Source organism: Molothrus aeneus, chromosome 1, assembly GCF_037042795.1.
Source record: "Molothrus aeneus isolate 106 chromosome 1, BPBGC_Maene_1.0, whole genome shotgun sequence".
Taxonomy (NCBI): Eukaryota; Metazoa; Chordata; class Aves; order Passeriformes; family Icteridae; genus Molothrus; species Molothrus aeneus.
In genome coordinates this window covers 17,940,714-17,961,806 of record NC_089646.1, presented here as the reverse complement: position 1 = coordinate 17,961,806, position 21,093 = coordinate 17,940,714, and the positions used below count along the sequence as shown (strand labels likewise).

The window sequence follows — 21,093 nt, the reverse complement described above, 5'->3', positions numbered from 1 at the left end:
GCTCCTCTGGGGCTGGCAGCACACCCTGCCTGCTGCCCTCACCCCCACCCGCCTGCGGTGGGCTCTCCTGTCGGTGGGCCTGTTTTTGGGTATTTTTAAAATAGCATGTTAATGCAGAGTGCCTTCTCAGCTTGTAGAAACTCAGAAAAACAGGTTTTTCCAGGATTGCTGCTCTGTGTGCCTTTGCTTTGGGAAACAGCACAGAAACAGACCCTCCTGTTTTCTTCAGGGACCTGTGTGGGAGGAAGAGGGATGGGTAAATAATCTTGAATCAGAACTCACTATCCCCTAGGTACATTTAGGCATCTGGTATATATTCTTCCCACCCCCCACCTTAGTTTTTGCATGTGGTTTTAAGCATGTAAAGATCTTTCCCCTTTAATCAGCATAATGACAGTTTTTGTTTAAATCATCCCTTTTAATCTTCACAGTTCTCATGGCGATTTTGGGGATTGTGTAGGTAGGAGTTACCTCAGCCACTGCTGATGAAACGCAGCCATCTCCTGGATGGAGCAAAGGGTCGTGCTGGGTTGTGAATACTTTGCAGTAGAGTTTTTCAGGAGGGAAAAGAAAAATAGCTTCCAACTGAAACTGCCATACGGCCTTAATTAAGACAAATGCTGATATCCAGGCTGGAATTTATGGATGACTTATTTAAACAAAGCAATAATAAACTGAAGCTGTGATGCAAGAATATGACAGAGACTGTGAAAGACAAAATTTTGGTCTGAGGAAAATTGATGGACTCATAGAAGCCTTGGCAGGGAAAAATAGTGAGGTCACCCGTGGCTTTTTTAATTTTACTCTCATGTGTGAATAAATTCTTCACATGACAAAGGATTAGAATAAAACGGAGAGATAAATTATTTGATTATAAAGGTTTCTTTCATTAAGTATGACTTTTGCTTTTTATTAGTGAGTGACTAATAGTTTTCTCTGTTTTACTTCACTTTCTACCTTCAAATCTCAGGTGTTTGTAGAAAAAGAAAACCTTGGATTTGGACAGAAGCATACTGCAAAATATTTTTACACTTTAATGTGGATGGCTTGGGGTTTTCTGATATTACACGTATTCCAAAGAGATGTCACAGCATGCTGCATATTTCAGTCTGGACTTGTCTGGACCAATTAAGCTGCTCTTAGACGGGCTGTTGAGTTCCTTAGGGCAGCATTTTCAAATGCAAGTTCCTGCAATTAAACATCTGAATAAGAGGTCTGGCAGCATAAGTGCTGAGCACCTACAGCTTTTATTGTTCCTAATGAATATCTTTACTGTAGACACACAGCTTTCCTGAAAAACAGGTTTCAATTTATCTAGTTGCTTACAGTTAAAAAAAAAATGGAAAATGTTGGTTTATGTTAGTAATTTATAATAGTTCCGTGAAAAACTTTTTTTGCTAACTCTGGGGATCAACCAGCTGAAGAGCAAGTCATGGTCTTGCCTAGGGGGAGCATCCTGCTCGGTGATTCACAGCACTCAGGATTAAAAGAAATGAGTTTTGGCAGCTTGCCACAGCAGGGAGCATGCAGCTGGCCACCAACAGGAGCTAGCAAGGCTCGTGGGAAAACGTGCAGATTTTTAGGATGATTTGAATATCATTACAACCTAAAAATATGGCAGATAAACTCTGTCCCATCATTAGACATATTTTTTTTTCCTCTAGGTGGAAAAAACTGGGGTCAGCATCAATGAATACAGAGTAGTAGATAAAGATCCTGTCATAAGCAGAGAAGAGTTTATTTACCTTCGAATAAATTGAGTAAAATGTCCACTCATTGGAGCATCCAGAGCCTGTCACAGGATGGGTGGTGCGTGGCTGTGACTGAGCATTACCGGTGCTGATGGCTGAGGTATCTTCCCCTCCTTTCACCATGGCAGGGAGGAGGAATGCTTTCTTTACCTTACTTGGAGAAGTTCTTCTGGGTCTGTTTCCTCCCTTTCTCAGAGCATGCCAAGATCTGCTCCGGGGCAGCACCTCACGTTCGCAGCGCACCGAATTCACTGCTTGGCTCAATGACCGCAGGGCAGGTGGCCGGGGGAGGGCTCTGTGCCTTGCCCCTGCTGGCATCGCTCCCGTGTGAGCGTGGTGAGCTCAGGCTGCCCTCGGCACCCCCGGGGCAGCTCGGGCAGTATCTGGCACAGAACATGCCTCCAAGCCGAGGAGGCTCCAGGCAAGTGGGGTACCTTGCTTCACTGCTAGGGTGGTGGGCAGCCATGGCTCAGGCGTTTCTCCTTATCAAAGAGGAAATAACTCTGGCCATTCATACCATAGAAATCCATATTGCCACCAAACTGAGCTGCTTGTGAGAAAGAACTGGCTTTGTAACTTGTTGTTGTTGATTCAACAGAAAAGAGTGAAAAGTTTGGGTTTGAAATAGAGAAATGAAAGACTAGACTAGCTTTCTAGTCTAGAAAGCTAGACTAACACTAACTCGTGTTAATCCATGAGCAGGCATCAGGGAGAAGTATAACTAGCACCTGCAGGATCTGTATGTGGGCGAGTGGGCAGCTCCCTCCCACTCTCTTGAGCTCTGGAGAACATGGATGCTGGCATGTGCCTGCTCCTGGCATGGTACCATTTCCAGCTGATGGCATCCCAAAGAAAGATGCCACAGATTTTTACGTCTTGTAATGGTGAAAAAGCACCAGAAGCACAGAAGTGAGTTTGTTGCAAGAGATGGTTTGATGTTGCATTCAGCTGCTGAGTCATCTCCTCACACCCAGCTCCCCTAGTGAGACAGAGTATGCAAATACATCAGTTGCACAGAGGTAATACAAAATTTAGTTTATACAGCCATGTATAAGCATTTAACTTTTCTGAGAAAGTCCTGTGGAAAAATATGGAAAATGCTTAAAAATGAAATAATATGGGTAGCATTCGCTTTCTCTTCAACAGTAATGTGTCACTAATAGCATGTCCAGGCAAGTAAAACCCTGTTGGTGTATTAATATGGAAACCCAAAGACTCTATCTGTGGAGAAAGCAGATCCATCCTTCAGACAACAATAATGTGACACAAATATGATGAAGTATTGTTGCAGTAGTAAGAATTCACGTGCTGTGGTACTACTTCAGGGTTAATAAAACTCATCATACGTGAAACACAGCCTGTTTATATGCCTATGTGCAGTCTGTCACATATCCTGTAACCATCTTTGGCACATGTCACAGGACAAGCAGTTTACTTGAAAGTCAAGAAGAGTAGGCTTCCATTTTTCTACTGATTTTTCCTCTCTATTTGAAATGTCAAGAAGACTCTTAAATGTGGGGGAAGGGGAGCTGCCTATTCTATGTTTGTTAGAGTACGTGATTGGAAAAATATATTTTACTACCTCTGTTCTATTTTTTGGTGCCTTTGTTTACCATTTGTACATTGCCAGGAGTGCTAGCAACTTCCAAGATACGTAAAATTATTCTCCTGAATAGATAAGTTTCTGTCAAGATAATGGCTAAGGAAGTTCCTGGAGACAAGAAATAAAAAGTGGGAATTGATTGAGAGATGAAATTAAAACTTTCTTCGGGTTGTGCAATTATTTTTTTCTGAGTTCTGTTTTGTCTATGGAAATGTGTGAAGCAAATTTGCAGGAGAAAGAAAAAGAGGGAAAAAAGGTTTCTGTTATATAGATTAGTATAAAAAAATAACTGGAAATGAGCATAGAAGAACACTATGAATAACAGAAACATAAAACTGGCTAGAACAAAAGCATGAGAGGATTAGTGTGGACAAATGTGAGCTGAGGACCAGAGGCAGAGGCATGCAGAGAGTTTGATGAAAATCTCTGCTACTCCATGACTGCCCATACATTGGCATCTCTGCAGTATCTCACTTTTCATTATTCAGGTACTTTCAGGCTTTATTCCTAATTATTTGCAATTTTACAGCATTTAAAGAGCCTTGCACTTTTTTCTTTATTTTTTCTGAGTCTGTGAAAGGACTAAAGCAGATGTATTGAAAGTGCATTCTTTTGCCAAGCTATAGCAGACAGATGTCTGTCATGAGGCATGATCAATTACAGTTTTAATTCTTTGTCAGATTCCAGGAGCAGTTGAAATATCTTCTGTAATTGCTAGCTCCATGTGGTATACTTAAATATATACCCTGAAAAGGTTACAAGGGTCTGTATCCTTGTAAATAAAGTAGTGTATCCTAAGTAAAAGAGTCATCAAAAAGCACAAATAAATTGCAAGTTTACACTGTAATTACATGTAAGTTTACACCAGAATGGTTCATCCCTGTTTTGGCCTATCTTTTCTGATGATCTTGTAACCCAGAACTAGCACAGAGAGTATCTTTTATCAGAGAAATCCTTAAGGAAGGTCAGCTCTACTCAGCTGGGTGAAAAATGAACCTTATTGCACAAAGAAACATTCAGGGGAGTGCCTCCTAACATACAGCTTGGGGGGAAAGACCATGGCTGGCTGACGAAATGTAACCTAACTGGTATTGGCAGAGGGGGGAGAGAGATCTGCTGCCTCTTCTGAACCTCCTTCTGTTTTCTGGCACTTATCCCCGAGGTGGCTTGGAATGTGCCAGCATTTCCTTGAGTTTGTCTGCCTCTGTGGAGTCTCTATTTACACATTTTAATTTTGGATAATGCTGTTCCTTAGTGGGTACATCTTGAGTTTTCTTCTCTGTTAGGTATTTCAGGGTTTTTTGAGCACCATTCTGACTCACCTAGCAGCAGTCTAGACTATGACTCTAGTTGGGTCCTCTGTTGAGTCCTGAAACATTGAGTATTGGGGTCAACATTTATTTTGTGAAAGCTTGTGCTGTGTGCTCATTCCTGAAAAGTTCTTAAAATGACGCTTGCTGGAGTATTATTTTAAGCAATTTAATATTAGTGAACATTCAGTGGAAAAAAACATATACGGCGTTGTTATTATTAAGTATTTATTTGACACTTGTCTTATTTTTCTTATTTGATATTAGAATCATCATCCTGAATAATTATTACAAGGTTGGACCATGCTGAAGGTTTCTGCACTGCTTTCTTCAAAAATCTTTACAAATACTTGCAGCTATAGCTCTGTAAACGATGCTGGCTCCTTCCCCACCGCATGAGTTGATTTTCCTAAGTCGTACCTAGGAATCCACTTGATTTTTTAAGAAGCATCAACCTTGTGCTTGTTGCCAATAACAAAAATTCTTTCCTATAAAATCTGCAGTCATATTTCTTTTGAATACCCACTGTTGTTGCTGAGCTTGAGAATTTTTTTAGAATCTGTTTAAAATTCAGAATCCTGGTATATAATGTTTACAGAAGTTTAGCATGACAAATAACTTGAAGCTTTTCATACACTTCATGTGTGTATTTGGTGGATGTCATTTATAGCATGCATTGGCTTTATGTTGGTGTCACTCCACTTACTAGAGTGGAATTCCTGTGGATTTGAGATGGTGGATTAAGAGGAAGACTGGGATTAGTATCTGAGCAGAATCCATGATGTGCCTCTGGATTGCTTCAGAAAGCTGCAGCACTGGTGGTGAGAAATGACGGCTGCTGAAAAAGATCTTTTTAGTGTGGTGGGTCGACCCTGGCTGAACACCAGCTACCCACCAAGCCACTCCATCCCCCCTCCTCTGCTGGACTGCAGAGGAGAGAATAAGATGGGAAAATGTCATGGCTTCAGATAAATGCAGTTTTATAAAGAAAAAGCAAATGCCACTTGTGGGAGCTAAAGTAAACAAAGTATTCTGTATTCCCCATCAGCAGATGATGTCCAGGCTCTTCCCAGGAATTGAGGTTTCAGGCTCCAATACATGTAGCAGTTGCTCCATAGGACAAATGCAGTAACAAACGGTCCCTTTCCTCCTCCTTTTTCTTAGCTTTTATTGCTGAACAGTCATCAGGGGGTATGAAGTATCCCTTTGGTCATTTTGGGTCAGCCCTTCTGACTATATCCTCTGCCAAGATCTTGCCCACCCACAGCCTCCTGGGTGACTGAGGGAATGTTGGAGAGAGCCTTTATGCTGTGCGTGCCCTGCTCAACAGTAGTAGGAATAATGGTATGCTATCAACACCTTCTAGCCACCAATACAAAGTACAGCACTGTGAGGGTTGCTATGGAGAAAATTATCTCAGCTAGACCCAACATATTTAGCTACAGTAATGACATCATGTCATATGTGGGGATCTGGGATGCTGTGTCTGAGGTCCTGCAGCATTTCCCCGGGGACAACCAAGGAAACACAGCAGTGCTGAGGTTGGCTCCATCTGTGCATTCACAGGACACACTGGGCAACTGCTCAGCTAAATCAGTGCCTGTTGATTTTGGTAATAAAGTGTCCCCTTACTCCTCAAATATACATCTGTTCATATTATCAATGAACAATACACATGCAACTGCATGTCTCAAATGACATTTGGGGCTTATTTTATTATACATTGAAGAGAAAAAATAAGCAAAAGCAAAGGAAAATAAGCTTGATCCATATTTCCATTTTATTAGTATATATTAAAAGCAATCTCCTTCCCAACAAACTGAAATGAAGGATCTTTTGTAGATTGATTTTGTTGCCTTTATTTTTTTTAATCTTGTTTCTTTTAGTCATGGTTTTCTAGAAAGGGAGAATTATATGCCTTCTACCTCCCTATGAATGGGTTTTTACAGATAAGTTTTTAATCACTACAAGGAGCTACAGAGCTGTAATATCTTGGCTTGGTAATACTTCCGTAATATGCCTGTGTAAACAAAATACTTTAGCAGTGATGGTTAACAAGCCATTTTGGAAAGTTTAATGAAGAAGTACTGTCTTATCAGATTCTTTTCTGTGTTTGCAGGTCACTTGCCACCTCTGTAACTTTCCTGGCACAAGTCCTTGTATTTACAACCTGCGGACTAATGCTGACCATGTCAGAGGCGCTTCAAAGCATACTTTAGAACAAATGTTGTTAGCTTTAAGTCCTGCATAATATTCAATGCTCTTGAACAATTTCATTGTAGGACATTGGATAGTACCTACTATTTTAATATTAGCATTTAGAAAGTGAGTAGTTCTGGAGGATTTACTTTCTTGTAAGATATATCTAATAATTGTAATTTGTGAGCAACTGCACAACTTGGCAAGAACAGACCTCTACAGCCAGCTAATGAAAATGTAATAAAAGTTGAAGCTCTTCATACATTCAAAGTCACATAAGGAATATTATGTGATGCTGAAATGACTTTTGCTCATTTCACTTGAAAAACCACCGAAAGAAACAGATGTCAGCAAGATTAGTTAGCTTAGCTTTCCAGAAAGAAGCATAATCTTGTTTGGATCTTGACAGCAACTTCAAACCTAGAGTTGAAGTTGATTTTGATACAGGGGATTTTTAACATAATAGCATCTGACCTGAAATGATAGGGGAGGTAAAAACATATAATTTTAATGCTATCTTGTGCCTGGTGCTGATTATAGATGTCTGTAAAGTTCATATTTACATACTGGGTTTGGAACCTAGTAAGCTTGCTTTGCTTTGAATTTCTGCTTTGTATGTTCCCATTTGTTGTGATATGGTTTGATTGAGAGAGACCAGGAAATTATTCTTCCAGAGTAATAGTACATGTGGTTGTGAGAGGGTTACACTACACAATATTGACTATGCTTCTTAAAGCAACCCCTTTTTGTGGAAAGGGCTTTAATGTCATTTATAGTTTGCAAAAAATGTTCAGGACATTTTATTTCCTATTGAATGTGTTTTTACTAGGCAGATCCTACCGTGAAGACTTGGTAGAAGTGCATAAATGAAACCATATCTCTCCCCTGCTGGAAGAGTTGGGTTTTTTCCCAGCAGCTGTGTTTATCAATTACTAATATGATTTCGCAGTAAAAGTCATAATTAATTTGGTCAGTTAATGAAGACAGTTCTGATTTATGCTGGTGCAACAACAAAAAAAAGTAATTGTTTATGATTTCAACTAGAAATGTTGGATCGCTGTTTTGGCTATGCTGCATGACCTGGACCTTGCATAGATGGCGCAGCAGAAGATACTGAAATTGATAGCTTTGCTACTCCATTACAGTACTGCTTTTCAGAGGATTTTTCTTAGCAGATTTGATAAAACTAGAGTATGTGTGAGTTGTGTGTGTGTGGACAAGGAGAATGGCATTACTGTATGTCTCCTCAGCACAAGTCTTATCCTCGTGGCCTTGTTAGCAACAAAATTTGCAATGCGGATATACAACCATAAAAACTGCAGCAGAATATCCAAGGACACTTTTCCTAAATAATCTATACAAGTGACCTCCAGCATACCAGAATTTGAAGAATTGGACTCCTTCCTTCTTCTCTTTGATTTTTTTTCCTCCCACTCTCTGGTTTCAGTAGACTAATAAGGAAATACTCTGTTTTGCAGACAAGAAGCCCAAAGCCGTCCCAGAGCCCACAGCCCAATTTGGGTGACCACACAGAACACCTCTCTGAAGCATCTGCTGATTCCTTAGAGGTCATGTCTGAAGGTGATTCTCCAACCCCCTTTTCAAGGGGCAGCCGCACGCGGGCAAGTCTTCCCGTTGTGCGGTCAGCAAACCAGACAAAGGAAAGATCACTGGGTAAGAGCCTGCTCCAGTCCTTCTCCATTCTGTGTTAAGTCTGTGTTTTCCATTTGTGGATTTAAAACAGTCTTTAAATAGGTTGGGGTTGAAAAAGTAAAGACTTTGGTAGCACATTATTTTTCATGTCAGGTTGTTCTTTGGAAATTAACTCAATATGGGATACTGAGTAACTTGGGGGAATGGTGAAATCATTTTCATAAGATCTGAAAGTGTGATGGGAGCATGGTAGAAATGCAAGGAGAGAGAGATGAAATGCTGGGTAATGGTTAAATCCACTGTTGCAAACATTCCTGCCAAGCCTGCACAGTATTTGGCGATGAACTTAATGCAAGATTGTACCCTCATTTTCAGACAGCAGACACAGGTTTTTCACTTTGTCATCTCTTCAAAGCCAGACTTAGTTGAAAGAAACCTAGAGATACTATTGCCTTAGTAATCCATCTTACTGAAAAGGTTTGTATTTGTGTGGCAGTAGCTTTCCAGGCCAAGGATTTCAATGGATATGCTGATGGAGATGCCCTTTACTTTGGGGCAATGCCCTTCTGTCTGCACAGTGACACGAAAGATGTGTCAGCACAGGTGGACAGCTCTGCTTCCTGCATTCTTCCCATATCTCATGGTCGAATTCAGCCCAGCTGTGAACCAGAGCTCCTTTTATGATGGTGAATTTTGTCTCAGAGACTCAACTCAGCTGATGGATAGTAGGAGTAAAGGCTGTTCTTTTGAGGGAAGACACCAGAGGGCAGTTAAAGCATTGTGGGAAGGCACGTAACTCATCTGTGGATTGCTGAGGAAGGCAGGTTTTGCTCATAGGTAATAAACTGAAATGCTGCTTTCCTGTAGGCTCATCTTCCAATATACAGAGTGACATAAATCAAAGGCTGGACTGTAAATCATACCATGCTTGTAAGCTTGTCACGGTGGTTTACTCATCTCTCAATAATCTAAGACAGTTTCTGTCAAGAGTATTATGATATTTGACAAACACAACAAGTGTGAAGAAAACAGGGCTGGAAGGGGTCCCTTACTCTCCCAGAGCTGAAAAGTGAAGAGCAGTGGGGCTGGAAACAAGAAGCTGATCCTTGTCCATGTCAGCTCACAAATGGCTGCCCTCCCACAGCCTGCTGGGCCACCAATATGTTGGGCTTTTGGAGGAGAAATTTGTGATACTTCAACCTGGATAAGACCTTTTCCTTTTGAGGTGTTTTTAAGAGCACATGTATGTTTACTATACATGCACTATTATTTTTACTATACTATACTGTCTAAGTCATTACTGGCTAGGGCATTGCCAGGATGGCTTAATTCACCCCAGGATTTTCTGTAAGATTTGTATTTGCTTCAATGTAATGTTAAGTGGTTGAGCCTTTGGAACTCACAGTCCAGCCCCACTGTGTGGGCTGAGGACCCCAGAGCTGGAGGCAGCACCGCAGGTGGTGTCTCAAGAAAGCAGAAGGACAGAATCCCCTCCCTTTACCAGCTGCTTTTGATGCAGCCCAGTGCAGGTTTGGCTCTCTGGGCTGGGAGTGCACATGGCTGGGTCGTGTCCAGCCTCTCACCCATCAGCACCCCCAAGCCCCTCTGGGCAGGGCTGCTCTCACTCTGCCCATTCCCCAGCCTGTGCTGATACCAGGGGTTGCCCTGACTCAGGGCACCTTGCATTGGTCTTGTTAAGCTGTATCAGATTCCCACATGCCCACTTCTTGAGCTTGTCCAGGTCCCTCTGGATGGCATCCTGCTCCTCTGGCCTGTCAACAGCACCACACAGCTGGGTGCCATCTGCAAATTTGCTGAGGGTGCACTCAATCCATTCATCTATGTAATTTTTAAAAATATTAAATAACACTGGTCCCAACACAGACCCTAAGGGACACCACTTGTCCCTGATGTCCACTGGGACTCTGAGCCATTGACCACTACCCTCTAGATGCAACCATCCAACCACTTAATTATCAGTCTACCAGTCCACTCATCAAATCCATCTCTCTCTAATTTAGAGAGAAGGATGTTATGGGGACCATGTCAAAGGCATTACAGAAGTCTATATAAAGGGCAAGCCCTCCCCTTGTCCACTGCTGTGGAAGCCCACTGCAGAAGGCCACTGGCTTGGTCAGACAGGACTTGCCTGTGCTGGGTGTCCTGAATCACTCCCTGTCCTCCATGTGTGTATGTGTGATCCTTCCCCCAAGTGTTCTCAGCCTCAAGGTATTTTCAGCTTAGGGATTTCCTGGTTATGGTTTCTACCTGTGTAATAACCACCAAGGGATGTCTCCTCCAGGTATTTGTTCAGTCCACCTTTGATTCCCATGTAAATTTTTCACATCCTCCACAGCGCATCTGTGACTTCGGCAGCAAGTTCCTGTTGGTTTACTGCCCAACCACTGCTTTCCTGTTGCTTTGTTTTATATTTATTTATCAGCTCTAGGTTATGCCCCTTAGTCCTTGTGTTGGAAGTGACAGCAAACATCAGATTGCTATCTGCTTCCCCCAGGCCATATCTGATTTCTTTGGCCAATTATTTCCCTCAGGTCATTATTTTCATTCAAGTCATTTATAGCAGCTGAGAAGTGCTGCTATAACCACTTGTTGCACATCCAGAAACCATCCTGGACACTTGACCATCATTGCTGCCCTGAAATTTTGCAGTTCAATAGTGTCTTTGCTAAGATGGGAGGACCATAAGTTCACTGTTAAGAAATTCATTCTTAAACCCTTTTGTTAGCATCTCTTGCATGTACTGAAATGTGTTGTCCATGCCTTAATGGAGGACAGCCACATGAAGATACACTGCTTTATTTAATGGCCAGGATTTCAGGCCCTGCAAAACCCCCTTTCTTTCATGTGCCAGAGACAAGGTCCCAGTTTATCCCATCATGAGCAGGCCAAATGCAGGAGAAAGAAAAAAAGTAAACAAACAACAGGGAGGCAATGTAATATGAAGCATTTCAGTTGATAGTTTTTAGGAGGGGTCACAGATATGTGTGTGGCTTAAGGGATCATCATACTAGATAAATAGAAGGTAATACATTGTCATCACCCCACAATCTGCCTTTTTCAAGCAGTTCCAGGAACCAATTAGTAACAAATAGTTTTTTTTAAAAGATAAAAAGTATTCCAAAATAGTTCAGTTTTATATTATTATTATTATTATTGTTACTATTATGTGCATTTCTTTTATAATAATGTCCTTTTTGATCTCTTCTGCCACTGTGTTCTAACAAAACCATCAGCAACGTTCTGAAATTTTACTTTTGAGATGCTTTGCATTCTGTAGTGCTTTTTATTTCCAACTGTAAAAGGGGAATGTTTATTTTTAAAAAACAGAAAACTGTTTATAACTTTAGTTTTAAAAGTGTCATGAACGTACTTCCAGTCATATGATGTGAAATAATCCATGTATCATCACCTCCCTTTCTATATCTATTAATTTAATTTAATATAATTTAAATAAAAATTATGTTTTGATTCTAAGTGAACATAATTTCAGCGAGGAGAATAATCAACTTTTGGAAACTTCTATTTTATGTTGTATATCTCAATGCATTTTAAAAAAAACTGATGTTTTCTTTTTCAAATTCTAATTATTCTGTGGGTTCCTATTTTACTAGCTATATATGAGTCAGTTTGTTTTCAAATTGTGGTCTGAATTAACATGGAGCCTGAGAAGGAACAACACAAATGCATTTTGGCTACCTCACTATCATGGGTTTGTCAGTCAGGCTAATCTAACAGGACATGGTACTCACGTGGAGTTGACCTAGAAACAGTATTCCTATTGTGGGCCCATTTAAAATTTCAGCCACAGCTTCTGAAATTAAGGTCTTTCTTGGCTAAGGAAACTAGAAATCAACACTTGCTTCACTATTGTGCAGCCTGGAGACAAAGCAAGATATTAAAATAAATGAATTCACTGTGCAAGAGAAAATTAAATGTATTTTAAAATACGTATTTGAAAGCTGGGAGCTTTTCCAGTGCGATAACTGTGGGAAAAAAATTATCTAGCAAAACTGTCAGTGAGAATCATCTGAAACCTGGAAAGTGCTCAAAAGCTTTCAGCAAACTTCACTTGCAATTTGCCTGGAGGAAGCAGAACCTGACAGGCATCCAGCGAGCTTACGGCAGCACCGCCTGTGCCCACGCTGCAGCTCACTGCTGTCCCTGCTCCGGTACCTCCTTGGTGAAATGAAGGCTGACAAACATGTTCACTTGTGGTCTCTCATGTGGGACATCTGTCCAAACAATGGGCAGCATCCTGGTAAGGGCAGGCACTGGCAGGCTGTGTGGGGATGGAGTGCCCAGGGCAGGCAATGTGATGGGTCAGAGCCCAGAAGGGCAGGTGTGGTCACCACCTCCCCACTGCAGCCACTGCTCTTGGTGCTCCTGCAGGGCTGGGTGAAGGAAGGACATGGAACAGGGGGGATTTCCATAAATGCACAGGGTTGGGCTTGAGTAGTGACTGAGGAGGATGAAGCTTGATGGCTCAAGGGTTGCAATCATCTTTTTTTGGGTGCCTCAGCCAGGGCACCCAGCCACTCCAGTCCAGATGGATGAGGAGCAAAGGAGGACTGGGCTCCCTGCTGGTAAACCTGTGCCTAACCTTAGGTGGTGTAAAAAGGCCTCTTTAGAAATGTCTGAGCCTGCCAACATTTGCATTTTATTTGCATTTGGAGGGATTACATAAAGGAGTAAAATTATACAAATGCTTAAGGATTGGCATGGGGAGGGTCTTAAGCAATCATGGAGTATTCTGATTATTATTTATTAGCCCCCAACCCAAACCCAAGTTTTGGCAGGCACAGATTTTCGTGTCTGATTAATTAGTTTGCTGCCACCTTATATGGAAATGCCATTACTGGCTATAATCATAATGCCTCAGTCTTTTATAGCATTTCTTGCAGATGTTTCTCAGACTGTTAAAAAAGAAAGTCAGTGCCACAGTGTCATTTTCACTCATAGCAAAACCTTTGCAGAGAGACAGATCATTGCTTTTCAGCTGGCAGTGGAAATAACTCTCTATTCATGTGTATGGAAGATACTGTAAGGTACACAGAGAAAAATATAAATGCTAAAGGTAGACTGATATATTATGTTGGAGGTAATTAATTGTTACTTACTATTTATGAGCTAGAAATTAAAATAGGCATGTAAAATCAGACAAAAGATGTGTGAATGGCCATAGACTTCATATGAGAAACCTGTGATTTGCTAGTAGTGGCACTGCCCTCTGATTCCTTAGGGCATGATTTAAGCCTAATGAAGTCAGTAAGAACTTTGGTTTAGTTCATGGGAGAGGAACTCCCTGGGAAGTGCATTTCAAGTTAAGGCTGAGTATAACTTTAATGTATTCAGACATCTTAAAGAATTTTCCCTATCTTGCCTTTTATAGTGTATGCCAAGCAGCCAACATGCAAAAAGGTCATGTAAATATTTGCTGTTGTGGTCAGATGGCTTAACAGAGACTGACAGGTCTATTGGAAAAACAGCCTAAAACAACTAGTTCCAATTAATGAATTTAAACACGGACCCTAGGAAATTATAATACTCTAAGGTTTTCCTTCCAGCTTTCCTAGACTTTCTTTTCTTTCCTTTTTCTTCAAGTAACAGTAACTAAAGGTTTTGGACTTGGAAAGAAAAAAACACACACCTCTTACCTGAAATGTAACAAAAGAGTAAAAGAATGTAATGAATGATATTGACATATCAGAGTTTTTTCTGTTTCATTTATTATCTCTACAGGATATATGAAAGGCAGGTATAGGAAAGAGTGAAATATGTGACTCCCCAGCACTTGTACCCACAATTACTGTTTACTTAAGAGTTTCTTTCTCCTATAATAAAATGTGTGGGGAGAACCTGAAAAAAATGCTTCCAAGGAGCAAGATACTATTTAGTGCATACTGTTTCAACAGAGGCACATTCTATCTGCCACCAAAAAGCTGATATGCAGGATATTTTAGATGCTGTGTCACACTGGAGCTGAATTTTGTTGCAGCCGGTTGTATCAGCATGGATCTAATGGGTTCATTGCAGTGATACTGGAGTAGAAGATGTACAGTGTATAAAACAAGCACATTAGTTATGTAAGTCTGTGTCTGTCACTGCTACATCTGTTAAATGACTTTTGAATGCAACCTTTATTATTCATTTGCACTGCAATTATACTGAAGGACCTTGAGCAAAACCAGTGCCTCACTGTGTTGGGTAATACCTAGTGACAAAAATACTCCCATTTCAGAACCTTGCAACATGAATAAATCAGAATGAAAAGTAGTGAAGATAGTAGGAGAGGTAGAGTAATGAGTGTACAACCTGGATGAACTGAATAAAGCTATGCCAGGGTGGCAGTGGCTTTTCTCTTTATCCCAAATTATGCCCTCATAAAAGATGTAATGTCTTTATCGAGTTCTACCATCACTTCATGTTCTGATTTAGCAGCAGCAATTTGAGCCTTCAGCATTTGGTGTCTGCTGGAAGACAGATTTAGCAGCTGGAGTATCTTGTACAGGCCTCCTTCCTTCAGAGGAAAGGTAGGAGGCCAGATGGAGCTGTCCCATGGGGTGTATCTAGGACAGGAGCTATCACTTGGATAAATCTGATCTAATTTTTGTGTTAGGCAAAATTTGTAAGTCTACCTCTAATATAGTAAGTCACACAAACACCAGAGCCTTCCATTTGACATGGGTATGCAAAGGAAAAATCTGTATTGCAATTCCACACATTGTAAGAAGTGTAAGACTTCAGCCAAGGAGAGAAGCATAGCCTGTCCCTCAGCACATTGTATTTAGGATTTGCTGCCAGGGCTGACAGCAAGTCCCTGAATGAGGACAGCTCATGGATTTAATCATTGCTCCCAGTACTGTTTATATATTTAGGTAGTGATTCTAACAGATAATTACTGTGCTGGGCCTAAGTTCAGGTTTCTGTTCCCAGAGGGAAATAATGTCATCTCTGTGGTATCATGTAGGACTGTCTCTTGTATTAGTTCTTGTTCTCTCTCTATTTTCTGCATTTCTGGCTACAGAGTACCCTATCCAAGCAGGATAAGAGGATAATCACTGCATCAGAAGCTTGTTGATAGCCTGCTGATTAGGGTGCTCTCTTGGGACAATAGGGGCAATGGTCTGAGCAGCTCTGAAGATGGGAACACTTCTGGATATTTTTTAACTACTCAGCTGTCTCATAGGAGATAGGTGCTTGTACCATTGCTTTGCCCAATTACCTTCTGTGATGAATAGACCATCTGTGGGTTTGAGGGTGGATGTTGTTTATCTTGGCTTTAACAAGGCCTTTCATATCTCTCATAGCCTCCTTGTAGCCACAAGGGCAAGGTAGGAGTGGCCTTCAGGGTGTGTAACTGGCAGCTGAGTTTTAGTTGTGCTCCTCAGGGCTGGACTCTCTCCGGTGATTTTTGACATCAGAAACCTTGTTGTTGGGATGGAATGAACCAGCAGTAGGGTCAAGTCTGACACCAAGTTTGAGAGAGCATTTGGTGTGCTGAATGATGGCCACTTCACTGGGACCCAATGAGCCAGAGAAATGGACTAGCAGGAACTCCATGAAACTCCAAAGAGGCAAATGCAGCCTTTCATCAGGGACAGAGCAGCCCTGCAAGGACAGGTTGGCTTGGTAGCAGCTTTGCAGAAAGGACTTAGGGTATGACAACAAGGTGCCTGTGTGTTGGCAGCATGTCCTTGCAGGAAGGGAGCACTGCGTAGCTGTCTATGGGAAAAATTTAGCTTAGCAGGTCAATGGAAGTGATTATTCCCTTCTTCTCACCATTTGTGAGGTTGCACTGTGTCCAGTTTTGGTTCCCCAATACATGAAAGATAATGACAAATTGGAGTGAGTCTAGGGAATGGCCTCTTGGCATACTTCTTAATCATGCAAACTAAGGGCTTGGTTCCAAGATCTTGTCTAAAGGAGCTTGTGAGGACTTCATTTAAAGTCAAGCTGTTTGTTAGAGCCCACAGAGGTGAATTTTTGGTGTGGTGCCCTAACCAACTATGCTCTTCAATGCTGAGGCTGAACCCCTCAATTTGTTACTGACAGTAGTGAACTTTTTAGAAATGAAATAACTTCACAAATATTGAAGAGAATTTCTTCCTGTAAATACAGACCATTTGCTAAATGGAGCAAAATTGCAAAGGCATGCATGCCTGAATTACTTTAATGCTTCATGGCTCTGGATTATTAAAATGGTCACATTCTGCCCTTCAACACATCAATTGTACCTCGTTTAGTACTAAAAGCCATGGTTTATAAAAATAGCTATTACTTAAATAATGCGTTTGATACAGCTGATTTATACACAAACGAAATACAGTTGGGTAGGATCTCTTTTTTTGTGCATTTATTGAAGAGGAAGAACAAGAAATTTAATTGATATTTTCTTGTCTTTTTGGCTTTTGCCCATTTAAAAGTTAACAACAAGAGTGCCCTTCTGTAAGGTACTTGACTACAGTAACCTTAAATGCTCCACATATCTGCAGAGATTTGGCAGGCACATCCTTGGAAACTGTACTGGCCAGCTTGGCACCTTTGGCTGGGAGCTTCTTCAGAGGTCAGGGGCTCAGCTTCTGGTGGACTAAAGCAGATCCTGCATGGGCATGTCCTGTGCCTGTGTGTGTGGAGTTCTCTGATTTTATTGTGCAAAACTGGTGAATGTGAGTGCAGTAAATGCAGCATGGCAGAGCCTCTGGAGGGCCTCTGAAAAATAACTCTGGTATATGAAACTTCTTGTTCATCTCACTGAGTTGTTCACTTGTAATTTTTTCATCCAGTATCATAAGGCTTTTGTGTTCTTCCAAGTTTGCTGGCGTTGTTTTGTCAGTTCAGGGTATGAAAAAGTCTCCTTGTTGGTCAGTTGGGCTATTCTGTGCAACAGAATGCAATTATTGTCCAAAAGTGATCCTGCCAGAACATTGATTTCTACCTGGGGAACTTGGTTAAACTGAAATGTTCTCTCAGAATCTCTAGATGATAGAAGTAACTTTTCACAGTAGATGGACTTGCTGAAATTGGTATATAGACAAAGTTGCCTTTTGACAAGAAGCTTTTTCACAGGTTTTATCAGGAATCAGACAGGGAAAATACTGCATTTTCTTTAGGTAAAAAAAAGTTGTCCTTTTTTTTTGTTTTGTTTTTACTTACTCTTCTTAGCCAGCTGAATGCATTTGTTTGTAGAAAAGTGGTAGTATTTTAGTGGCAATTAAAAACCTTTATTTTTCATAACATTTTGGTAGGAAATTTATGTAACTACTGAGTTTTCCATCTGTCTTTTTCATTAAGTAGCAAATTATTGCAAGTCCCTGTAAGTGGCAGAGAAGAATGAAATAGCAGTAAAAAGTAATACTGGACTAAATTAAACAGTTCCTGATTTTATTGAAACTGTTATCAAACAACTTAATACCTTGAACAAATCTCTTCAGACTATTGTGCAAAAAAAGAAATTAATAAGTAATTGCTTTTATTCATTAAAATATCTACTTTTTTATTCTCTTAGTACTTTAAGACAGCTAAATATATTTATAGAATATTTTCTGAATGTGGAGGACAGATTTTCAGGAGGGACTACCAACAGAAGTTATTATGAGAGCTTCAGGCTAGAAATACCACAAGGATCGTGGCAATGACCTCAGACTAATTGAAACTGTGGTGAAATAGGAGACTTAAGTCTTGAGGGTATGGAAAGTAAGAACTTAATATTGAGGAATTTCTTTCGTGCTGCAAGAGTTGTTATTGTTATAAACTTGTTTCTGCATAACTTTGGCAGAATTTGGTGATGTGTGTTTGCTCTGTTTATTAGATAGCTGGGGGAAAGGAGGGATGGGGAACAGTGAACAACAATATGGGCCTATGCCATCCTTACAGTCTTACGTATGACAATTTTGTCAAAAACAAAGAAAAAATGGAAGTATCTTGAAATCTTAGTTATAAGAAATTAAAATTTAAAAATATGCTTTTGAGGAAAGACTTGGCCCCAACAAAAACAGTTATCATTGAGACTTTAAAGATTATCCTTAGTTTTTAAAACTCATGCAAGTGTCAAGTAATGACTTGACATAAATATAAGTAAGAAACAAGGATGCTTTTTCTCACTTTTGCTTGTTACCATTGCTGCTGACTTCAGCATGAAGGACAGAGACAGTGACTCAATGGACTTATGGTGGCAGATCAAGCTAAAGCAGAGGATACATACAATAGCTGTGTTGGAAGAGAGTAGGAGTGCCTTGTTCATGCTAGTGTTTTTTGGTTCTGTGGGAAGGTTTCAATGCTCCAGTGCCCAAGTATCCTATACCAGCCAAATACAGATTTTATCTTCAGTTAATACTTCTCTTCAGCTGGATTAAGGTATTGCCAAATGCCAGTAAGATATTTCAATGCAGAAATTTGTAAGACATCTTGCCTACAGAGAGGGAGTCCTGTAGCTTCACAGAAAAGAAACTCATGAACTCAAATGTAAGGTTAACTGTATTTTATTTCATAAAACTGATGAGTTAAATAACTTTCTGCCTCAGTTTTTTTCTTCTTTGTTATAAGAGAATTATGTGAGAAATTATATTTCTCCATTAAAATCTATCATTTGAGAGAATTAACAGATACTCTTAAAGGTCACAGAAGAGGACACAATCTTGTTTGTTTACTTACTCTTGTTTTATCAGGTATTTAACTTTTGTCTTAAATAATCCATTTGTAAAGATAATTTTTGTTCTTTAAACAAAAGCTAATTGTGTTTAAAGTTCTCTTAAGTATGTAAGCTGCCCTATATGGAGATCATTGCTAGCAATATAACCATGATAATGTGGTGCTTAGGGTTAGGTCAGCATTGTGTGTGTGATGGAGGTGCTGAGAGGTATGAACTGGGTGGTTTCCTGACAGGTGCATGACATTAGCTCTTGCCATAAGGAGTAAACCTTTACCAGTTGTGACTGAGGAGTTATGGTCTTACCAGTATGGGTGCTGTGCCAACCCTGCTGTGGTTATGCAGCTCCGTGCTCTAAAGCCAGCCCAGACCCCATGTGTTCAGGTGAGATTCACCATCACACTGTGAGGGCATGTCCTCAGCTCCCAGGTGGGTTTTGCAGCTCAGCAGCACTGTCTGAGCTGAAGGCCTTTCTGTGAACGTGGTGTGTGTGCCTGAGCTCAGAGCTGTGCTGGCTAAAGGCACAAGAAGGCTGCTCAGGCATCCCAACCCAGCATGGATGGGCTCAGCCACCCGAGTCAGGGTAACTCTGCATCTTTCATTGCACTGGGTTGTGTTCATGTAGATCATCCCTGAGAGAAATTATGAAATATTTTGCACATCCTGCCACTGACCGTTGATAAAGAGGTAACAGAAAATACTGTGTTTTGAAAGAGCTCTGTATGTAGGGAAGGAAAGGGCAGTCATGTGGTGTGTTCACAGGATCATCATCAGATCTGGGTTTGATGCTTGTAAACCTTTCTTTGAACATGTTCTTTTGCCTCTTAGGTGTTTAATTTCCCTTTTCTAAAGCATACCTCTTTGTTGACAGGAATGTTGTGAAGCAATTTGTTACAAGGCTGATGTTACTGAGGCCTACATGCAAATGTTTTCTGCCGTGGCCTGTGTTTAAGTCTGTGGTCTGTTGCTTGTAGGGTGAGGAATGATCAAAAATTCCAGAGGTATTTCTGCAGCTAAGTTATACTACATGACAAAGGGAATGGCTGAATATTCTAGTTTGTGTTGTAGCTATAGGGCAGTGCAGGGCTGGCAGTACCTCAAGAGTTCTTGGAAGTGGGAGCCACAGCATTGTCTGACGTGCACTTTCAAAACTGTTTGTGCGGCATTGTTACCTTGTTCACAGTCATCTTCATACGTGTTGTCCTGGAGCAGCAGGGAATTTCATAGTCCTCCTTGATTTGTGATGTGCAAAAATGGGCACAATCTTCATGTTTCAGGTAAATCCATTGTAAAGAAGCATAAGTAAGTGCAAGAGGGACTTGAGGGAACATGGAGACAGGAACATCCCTTGTGTTTAATTATCTTTCCAGCAGCTTTGCTGACGTATGTTCTGTGCCCTAACAAAAACCATGTCTAAGTTATATTCTATTTCTTCTTGCTTTAGTCTCCATGGGAGTGATTTTTTAGCTGAAGGTAAAACACACCTCAGAGCTCCAGCAGCTTACATGAAGTGGAACCTGTGGGTATTGTCGGTGTTCAGAATTTCACCTGGGCAATGTGCGGAAGAAAAATATTGTGAATGATTTTAACTAATGGATTTTGAGTCTCTTTATTTTGTCATGCTCAAAAAGGATTTTTAGAAGTGAGCAGTTAGTTCTGTCAAATAGGAAATGCCCTAAAGCGTTGCTGTATCATGATGTGGATCAGACAACTCAAGAGGAAAGGCAGTAGGGTTTTTTAAGGGCATGTGATTTAAAGGAGGATAAAGAAAAAAAGAATTTATTATGCTTTTGAAAACATCTTTTCCTCTCTCAAGTGAGATTGGGTCCAAAACACTTCTCCAAGTTGTATGTTTAAGCTGTCTGTTTTAAGGCATAATATGCATATTTGCTTTGAAAATTCAGGACTCAA

General features: G+C 40.6%; 1 protein-coding gene across 4 annotated transcripts in view; it reads left to right on the top strand.

Annotated features, from left to right (window-relative positions):
• KIAA1217 (KIAA1217 ortholog) overlaps positions 1-21,093 on the top strand; it is a 176,405-nt gene that overhangs the window by 73,644 nt on the left and 81,668 nt on the right. For all 4 annotated transcript variants that reach the window (XM_066552199.1, XM_066552191.1, XM_066552207.1 and 1 more), the window contains exon 3: positions 8,342-8,537. In XM_066552199.1, coding sequence (XP_066408296.1) covers positions 8,342-8,537 — 196 coding nt within the window. The remainder of the gene's footprint in view (positions 1-8,341; positions 8,538-21,093) is intronic.